The sequence below is a fragment of the Mesocricetus auratus genome, unplaced genomic scaffold (genome assembly GCF_017639785.1).
Source record: "Mesocricetus auratus isolate SY011 unplaced genomic scaffold, BCM_Maur_2.0 Super-Scaffold_100009, whole genome shotgun sequence".
NCBI lineage: Eukaryota > Metazoa > Chordata > Mammalia > Rodentia > Cricetidae > Mesocricetus > Mesocricetus auratus.
In genome coordinates, this window is record NW_024429193.1 from 81425420 (window position 1) to 81435245 (window position 9826).

Sequence of the window (9826 nt, forward strand, 5' to 3'; positions counted from 1 at the left end):
CTTCCGCAAAACTAGACTTGGTAAGAGAGAAACCTTCAACTCAAGCTTTGTTTGTGTTGCTGTTTGTTTTTTAGTTCCTTTCCATAGTCAGTGCTGTAAAACAAAAACTAAAAGCCAAAATTCAAACCTCCTGCAAAATAGGTAAGTTAAAGATGCCTGCAGTCTGGCTGCCTAAAGCCCAGAGGTGTAAAAACCAAGAAAAACATTTTCTAGAAATGGTGAGGATGGATGTAAGTAGATCCTAACATTTTACAAGGAAGCCAAGGGAAGGCACTGCGATGTGCCCTCATCTGCTTTCTCTGTCTCTCTCTCTCTCTTTTTTTTTTATTTAATTGTTTCTAAAAATTGACTATTACATGCCGGAGGCACATTCCACTTTGCTTTCTCAAGACTTTCTCCTCGCAGCTGTGTTCACGATATGCCAGTGGGATGTGAAGATATGCTCTTCCCTTTGCCTATAAATTATCTCCCTGTGTTCTTTGGGTTACGAGTTAAAGAATATTTCATTGATATATGTATCATATGTGAGGAGAAAACATGTTGAGGACTCTGATTTATTTTTATTGATTAAATTCAACTGTTTAAATTCAATTGATATTTCACTGACTTGGGAAGGACAATGTAATAAAGCCGGAACATTATGATGTATTTATGCACACGTTTTCATATGCTGATGACACCAAGCAAAGCAAGAAGACCTTTGACGAAGGCACTGTATGTTTCCAGAATAGAGCACTGGACCTGTTTCTTCCCGTTGGAAAAATAAATGTCTTTTCTTAAATGTTATCACAAGCTAGATCATTGGTCAGCAAGAATTGATGTGTTCTCCCCCCCAATTACAGCCTTTTACTACCTACTTCTCTTCTAAGCAACTCCTGTCTCCCTTCAGCGTTTTATGGTTCCTCAGTTGATCCCCAAAGCACAGACTCACTCCAAACTGAGCTCTTGCAAGTGTTTTTGCTTCAGACACTCCCAGGCTTAGCGACCTTTAGCTGTCACTATCTTTAGCTCTAACAATTGCATGGGCCTACTCTTCAGAGTTCAGAGATCTCATCACTCCTAATGCTTTAAAATAGCCAAATGAGAAGCTACGGAGAACCTCTTTATTTAACTAAAGGAGAACTACATTTTCTGTGCTTGGGCAAAAGGGGGTTAGTGGTTGAGCATGGAATTGGGCACACATGGTAATTAAGGAGCTTTTCATGGTTCCTTAAAAGAAACCTTAAGTTGTTATTATTATTATTATTATTATTATTATTATAACACTATTTCAAATCTCAACATCTGATATTGGGCAAAAGGGTTCACCTTGTTCATTCTCTATTTCTTTTGGCTATGCTGGGTTTGATTGTTTTATAATAATAAGTATGTACAATTTGAAAAATACCCCTTTCTCCTTTGACTTCCAATAAGATTCTAAATAGGGAGTCTACTTTAAAGTGGAAAGCAAATATAATGATGGAACCATTGCCTTTATGGCTGAATCTGCTTATGCCAAGGCCGAGTCAGAGTTCCAGTTCTGTTGTTTTTATAAGAGGAAGTCAGAGCAAGCTGCTTTTGTTCATGTCACATAATACTGAACAGGGGTTGGTTCAGGAAAATGTCACTGTGTGTTGCAATATGTCAGTCTCTTAAATTGAAAATACAGGGAACACCTTAGACATCAAACATGTTGCTGCCTCATTTGGAATATCAGTTCAATACCTGCTGAGATTTTCAAACCACCCTTGGTTTTTTTGTTTGTTTGTTTGTTTCTGTTTTTGTTTTTTTAAAAATAAAACAGTTGTAGGAGTCCATTATAGTAGAATACAAAAGCTAAAAATCTGCATCTTTATTTCTGTTGCAGTTTTGTAATCAACCACGAATGATGAAGCCGTCCGTAGCTGAGATGCTTCACAGAGGGAGGATGCTGTGGATAATTCTTCTAAGCACAATTGCTCTAGGATGGACTACCCCAATCCCCCTGATTGAGGACTCAGAGGAAATAGACGAGCCCTGTTTTGATCCATGCTACTGCGAAGTTAAAGAAAGCCTCTTCCACATACATTGTGACAGCAAAGGATTTACAAACATTAGTCAGATTACTGAGTTCTGGTCAAGACCTTTTAAACTGTACCTTCAGAGGAATTCAATGAGAAAACTGTACACCAATAGTTTCCTTCATTTAAATAATGCTGTGTCCATTAACCTTGGGAACAATGCATTGCAGGACATTCAAACTGGCGCTTTTAATGGTCTTAAGATTTTAAAGAGACTATATCTCCATGAGAATAAATTAGATGTCTTCAGAAATGACACCTTTCTTGGATTAGAAAGTCTGGAATACCTGCAGGCAGACTACAATGTCATTAAACGTATAGAGAGTGGGGCATTTCGGAACCTAAGTAAATTGAGGGTATTAATTTTAAATGATAATCTCATTCCTGTACTTCCAACCAATTTATTTAAGGCTGTTTCTTTAACCCATCTGGACCTACGTGGAAACAGGTTGAAGGTTCTCTTCTATCGTGGAATGCTAGATCACATTGGTAGGAGCCTAATGGAGCTCCAGCTGGAAGAGAACCCTTGGAACTGCACCTGTGACATTGTGCAGCTGAAGAGTTGGCTGGAACGAATTCCTTACACAGCCCTGGTGGGAGACATCACCTGTGAGACACCTTTCCATTTCCATGGGAAGGATCTTCGTGAAATCAAGAAGACAGAACTCTGTCCTTTGTTGTCTGATTCTGAGGTGGAGGCCAGTCTGGGGATTCCCCACTTATCATCAAGCAAGGAGAATGCTTGGCCAACTAAACCTTCCTCAATGTTGTCCTCTGTCCATTTCACAGCATCTTCTGTTGAATATAAGTCCTCCAATAAGCAGCCCAAACCCACCAAACAGCCCCGAACACCCAGACCACCATCTACATCCCAGGCTTTATATCCTGGTCCAAACCAACCCCCCATTGCCCCCTATCAGACAAGACCACCCATTCCCATTATATGTCCTACTGGGTGTACATGTAATTTGCATATCAATGACCTTGGCTTGACTGTCAACTGCAAAGAACGAGGATTTAACAACATCTCTGAACTCCTTCCAAGGCCCTTGAATGCTAAGAAACTCTACCTGAGCAGCAATCTGATTCAGAAGATATACCGCTCTGATTTTTGGAATTTTTCTTCTTTGGATCTCTTGCACCTGGGGAACAATCGCATTTCTTATGTCCAGGATGGAGCTTTCATCAACCTGCCCAACCTGAAGAGTCTCTTTCTCAATGGCAACGATATAGAAAAGCTGACACCAGGTATGTTCCGAGGTCTACAGAGCTTGCATTACTTGTACTTCGAATTCAACGTCATCCGGGAAATCCAACCTGCAGCCTTCAGCCTCATGCCCAACTTGAAGCTGCTATTTCTCAACAATAACTTGCTGAGGACCCTGCCAACTGATGCCTTTGCAGGTACATCCCTGGCTCGGCTCAATTTGAGGAAGAACTACTTCCTCTACCTGCCAGTAGCTGGCGTCCTTGAACACTTAAATGCCATTGTGCAGATAGATCTCAATGAGAATCCGTGGGACTGCACTTGTGACCTGGTCCCCTTCAAACAGTGGATCGAAACCATCAGCTCAGTCAGCGTGGTAGGTGATGTACTCTGTAGGACCCCGGAGAACCTCACCCACCGTGATGTGCGCACTATTGAGCTGGAAGTTTTATGCCCAGAGATGCTGCATATTGCACCACCTGGACCATCCCCACCACAGCCTGGAGATTACCACCCTAACGGGGGACCAACGAGTGCATCACCGTATGAGTTCTCTCCTCCCGGGGGCCCTGTGCCACTTTCCGTGTTGATTCTCAGCTTGCTGGTACTGTTCTTCTCAGCTGTCTTTGTTGCCGCGGGCCTTTTTGCCTACGTGCTCCGTCGGCGAAGGAAGAAGCTGCCCTTTAGAAGCAAGCGGCAGGAAGGTGTGGACCTTACAGGAATCCAGATGCAATGTCACCGACTGTTTGAGGACAGTGGGGGCAGCGGTGGTGGGAGTGGAGGTGGAGGTCGAGCAACTCTGTCCTCTCCAGAGAAAGCCCCTCCCGTGGGTCATGTGTACGAGTACATCCCCCACCCGGTTACCCAGATGTGCAACAATCCCATTTACAAGCCTCGAGAGGAGGAAGAAGCTGCTGCCTCAGCAGTCCAGGAGACAGGTGCTGCAGAACGTGGATGTCCTGGGACACAGACACCAGGAATGGGTGAGGGGCTCTTAGGAAGTGAGCAGTTTGCAGAAACACCCAAGGAGAACCACAGTAACTATCGGACCTTGCTGGAAAAAGAAAAGGAGTGGGCCCTGGCGGTTTCCAACTCCCAACTCAACACCATAGTGACAGTGAACCATCACCACCCTCACCCTCACCACTCCGCAATTGGTGGGGCCTCAGGGGCAGGTGGAGGGACTGGGGGAGACACGGCTGGGTTCCGCCACCACGAGAAAAATGGTGGGGTGGTGCTGTTTCCCCCTGGGGGAGGATGTGGTGGTGGCACTATGCTGTTAGACCGTGAGAGGCCACAGGCTGCTCCATGCACAGTGGGATTTGTGGACTGTCTCTATGGCACAGTGCCCAAATTAAAGGAACTCCATGTCCACCCCCCTGGCATGCTCTATCCAGACTTGCAACAGGACGCCAGGCTCAAAGAAACCCTTCTCTTCGCGGCTGGGAAGGGCTTCACAGACCACCAAACCCCCAAAAGTGATTACCTCGACTTAAGGGCCAAACTGCAAACCAAGCCGGATTACCTCGAAGTTCTGGAGAAGACTGCATACAGGTTCTAACAGAAGGAAGAGAATAAATTAGTGGCTTTGTTTTGATTTTTCAAAAGTAAAGGAAAAAAAACAACAACGAAATATATCCCCGGCTCCCACTCTACTTGTCCCGAAAACTCCATCCTCACAGTCCCCCCTGCCCAGGACAGAACTGAAACGCATGATATCTAGAGAATACAGAAGTGGGCTTCTCCCTCTCAGATGTGATTTTTGAGGAAGGGCCGTACTCAGATCATTAATCAATGAAGTGCCTTCGCAGACTTTTGCCAGCAAATGTTACCATTATTTTTTTATACTGAAACTCGAGACTTTGACTGTGCCATGTGTGAGGTATATCGGGGATCGTTGTATTGATCCTAATTGAGTAAAATTCAGTGTGTCTTTTTATTTTCAGTAACCTTTATTCCCTTTAGTTACAGTTTTGTTTGAAAGGGAGGGGGAGGTTGACATTTATGGCTTTCTCTCCTGTTCCCCATCATGGCACAGATTCTGTACATGTATTAACAATGCAGTTTGCTGCATGCTTGAAAACTGCAGGATGGGGAGGGAGGGGCGGGTCTTGCTCGAATGTTCTCACCCTGTTGTCTCTCACACACATATTCATGTGCGCACAGCAAGCCTCTCCATACACTTAGATCCCTCAGTCTTAAGTGGGTGCAGTACACACCACACACACACACACCACACACACACCACACACACACACACACCACACACACCACACACACACACACCACACACACACACCACACACACACCACACACACACACACACACAGACACACACACACACACACACACACACACACACACACACACCACACACACACACACACCACACACACACACACCACACACACACACAGACACCACACACACACCACACACACACACACACACCACACACACACCACACACACACCACACACACACACACACTCCTCTCATACAACTTAATCTGCTTATTTCGGGTTTGATCCATGTGTCCCTCCCCGTGGCTCCACGTGCCCTTCACTCCTAGTGTACAGCTCCCAGCGTCTCTCCTTCTGCCCTGGGAAAAGTCACGTTCGAGGCTGGATCCTACCGAAGTGAAGGCTTGGTGGTTTAACAGCTAGAGACACGCCTAGGGATGAGAATCCCTCCTTGTGACCTTTCATCCTGATGCCAAGATTTTTTGAAAACACCTGCACTTTCTTATATATATATATATATATGATATTCAAAAATAAAAAAGCAACTGGGTATATATCACTAACAGCTTTGTAGGCAGCACTTTTAATGTTTTCTCTCTCACACACAAAGATTCAAAAGAAATGTGCATATATTTATTCTGTAATTTCAGTGATTATAAATTGTAAAGGTAATGTTTAATCATTGTATAGTGATTATGCGTCTGGTATAGCTTTCCTAATAAAAAGTTTTTGAAAAACATAATACATCATATATATAGAAGATACAAAGCTTGAATTTAAGCTTCAGCTATGCCATGCCTTTCGTATTCCCATATAAAATATTTATTTTATTCGCTATACAGAGAGCTAACTGATTAACAAGTCTGATGCACTGTGATATTGATAAATCTCATGCTAAATTATTCATATCCCGTATCAGGATTAAACTGGGGTTTGGATATGCTGATCTACACTTCAGTTTTTTTTTTGTGGGTTATAAATTAAAAATTCAGTTTCCCAGTGAGGCACTGTTCCATAGGTGGAGTGTAACCAGGAGAAAACAACGTGACTGAGATGAGAAAATAGAGGGTTATTCGGGGTAAGATCACTGAACATCCTTGCTTTTCAAGATAGGAGACGATGGAACAGAGAAACGAAATAACTCCCCCTTTAAATAATAAGGAGCACTAAAATTAGATCTATCAGCAGCTTAGGTAGCACCACACTCTCCATGCACATGCGCAGTCCCAGAAAAGCCGAGGATAAATGCAACTGCAGAAGATCTGTTAATCTGTCATTTTGTGTGTTTGTGTTTGGACACTGTTATTCCAATCACTAGCAGCAAATGGACCCAGAAATGCTTGAACTAAGACGTATGATACTGATTAAGTTTTCTTTTTCTGTATGGAATGAAAAGATGTTTCAAAGTTAACTCTAAGATACTTTAAGTTATGATCCATCTTACAAGTGAGCAAAACCAAAGAAAATTGAAATTCAGGATGCAAGACATGAGCGATAGAGGCAGTTACCCAGTCTGACCAGTAGAGGGGAGCAGAACTCCAGCGATCTCCAGACGCAGCCACTACTGAATTGTAAAGTGAAGCTAGAGTTCCTTCAAGCTGTCCTTTGAGATGATCATTACATGCTGAATGTAACTCATTCGAGTCGCTGAGGCCTTACATGACATCATTTTCCCACGGAAAAGGATAAAACCACCAGTTTCTAAAGCTGTGTGGTGTATACATCAAAGCATTGTGTTAAATGATGGGGAGAAGTGAGTGTCTGGACCGTGTTTATGTAACTACTAAAACTACGCACAGTTCTCAGTGTAGATGTGCATACACGTAAAATACGCAAGCACGTAAATATTAAGAAATGCACTTTTCAGGGCTTCTTTGCATTTGGTATATGGCATCTGTAACTTCTGTCCTCAACTTTTCAGTGTGTTTTGGAGTTATTTCAGAAAGACGATAAAACTACTGTCTCTTCATGTAAAATATCAGAATGAAACTCTCAGTACTCAGGAGAGTTGGACCACTCATAAAAGGGATGACGTTTTTGCAAACTGTCCTACAAGTCACCTTTGGGGCATAACTCACCTTTCACACACTTTCTGATCATTTTTCCCTATTTAGTATTGTTATTTTGTTTGTTTGTTTGTTTTGTTATTAAGGTATAAAATGACAACACTGTTCTTACAGGTTTCACACCCTGATTTGGGTGAAAATCTACAGTGAGCATTAGCACTGTAAACTGTAGTTTTTATTTTTTTATTTAGTTTTTTTGTTTTTTGTTTTTTACGAGACAGGGTTTCTCTGTATTGTCTTTGGAGGTTGTCGGTCCAGCCTGGCCTCGAACTCACAGAGATCCGCCTGCCTCTGCCTCCCGCGTGCTGGGATTAAAGGCGTGTGCCACCACCGCCTGGCTAACTGTAGTTTTTATTAACCTTCTGGTTCTTCCTAATGAATCATTTTGGTGAAGAGAAGAAATGAGAGCAAAACACTTATACTCTACAAATATGGAAAGCACCTTCCTAGAAGACCACACATCCATACAGCACAGTATATTAAACATATCAAAACACTGGTGCTTTTGACATTTGGAAAACAAGTCTCTGTAAACATTGTCGAGTTAAAAAATATAACTTGATAAATGTAATATTTATATTTTATTTATCAAATATTGGAAACAGACTGTCTTATCTTAAATTTCATCCTAGAATGAAGAATGAATTTGTTTATAGAGTGAGAACAAATTTATATAAGAGTGAAATTATGTATTTAAGAGGACAATATTTTGCTTTCATGGAGTTTGATATCCCCTGACTCAGTCACTTGTTTTAAATTTGCGTTAAGACTAAGTTAATAAACTTTAGTTTATAGCAACAGACACTATTTCCATCAAATTCCCTGGATATTAATATGGATTAGCGACTGTTTAATATTGCTTCCTGAAGTAAATTACTTCTTTTCCTTTTTTTTTTTTTTACAAAATAGTAACTAATTCCCTTCAGAGTAATGTTTTGCTACTGATGCCAACCAAGATCTGACAGATGTTTGCTTTTCTTCTTTACTATTTTTTACTGCTAATTACAATACTAGTGTTTGCAAATAGTAGATGCACAGTGTTGTCCCTTCAACTCTGACTTGGTCAGTGTAAAATGATTGCAGATGATCAGTAAAGTTCAGAGGAGTTTTCAAGTGTGACATACCACCATACAGTATTACTTATGTAGATGTTTCCATATTTTGACTAGAAAGATATTATTTCATCAGTTTGCAAAATTATTTAAAACAGGATGATGAATCCAATATTTTAAATAAAAGTTCAGAGAGAAAATGACAAAAGAAGTTTAATGACTGATTTGGAACTTTTTTTTTTTAACTTGGAGATTTTAGTTCTAAAGTCCTGTCATCCCAGGAGAGCTTGTCTGTGTCTACGGTTCTGAAAATCGTGGTGCTGCTTCTGAGGGATGGTCATCAGCAGCACTACCTTAGACTTAGACTCAGGCAGTGTAAAGTCAGCATTTGTACACGTCCATCCTTTGGCAATTACGTTGTCCATATGAATAAATTCCATGCTTCTTTGAAATGACCTTGATGAAGAAAAAGCCCATGAAATACCCCACAGAATATGGCATGTGTGAGCATGTGGAACAAGGACACTATACAGGGAAATGATGATGTAAGGACTTCGCAACTCAAGTGACTGGATGTTACATTTGTACCGTACTCAGCTTAAATTCCTCAGCTATGAAATTTCAGGTGAACAGAACATAGCTTTAACTAATTCATCGCAATCATGTTCTGTTTCATGTATCACAGGCCTTTAAAGTAATCAGCGCAATAACACATGTAAATTGGCCAATTGTGTGTACAAACATACACATAGCACTATTATTATTGTTATTTTTTTTAATTTGTCGAGACAGGGTTTCTCTGTGTAGCTCTTGTAGACCAGACTGGCCTCAAACTCACAGAGATTCACCTGCCTCTGCCTCCCGAATGCTGGTATTAAAGGTGTGCATCACTACTGCCTGGGTAAATAGCCCTATTATATGTGTATGTATATTGTATACACATTTATGTAGTTTATATATGCAGAATTATATGTTGAATTATGCATTTTGCTACATTGTAACAACTTCAGGTTAATGCACTTATTTTTCTTTCTTTTCTCTAGACACCATCCAGGTTAAGCTGGATGAAATGATAAGTTATCACTTTGGGGATCTTCACATGTAAAAAGTAAAGCTGTATTCACGATTTCTGAATTTAAAAGTTCTTTTACTTCCCATTTAGTTTCATTTTGTTATTTGAAGCACAAGGGAAAGCTCTCAGTTAAAACAGTGATTCGT

At 41.2% G+C, this 9826-nt stretch overlaps 1 protein-coding gene across 2 annotated transcripts in view; it reads left to right on the top strand.

The window, feature by feature from the left end:
• The window catches only part of Slitrk3 (SLIT and NTRK like family member 3), a 9577-nt gene extending 4392 nt beyond the window's left edge, over window positions 1-5185 (top strand). For both annotated transcript variants that reach the window (XM_005076131.3, XM_005076130.4), the window contains exon 2: window positions 1847-5185. In XM_005076131.3, the coding sequence (XP_005076188.1) occupies window positions 1865-4807 (2943 nt within the window). In that variant the 5' untranslated portion in view covers window positions 1847-1864 and the 3' untranslated portion in view covers window positions 4808-5185. The remainder of the gene's footprint in view (window positions 1-1846) is intronic.
• The last annotated feature ends 4641 nt before the right edge of the window (window positions 5186-9826 follow it).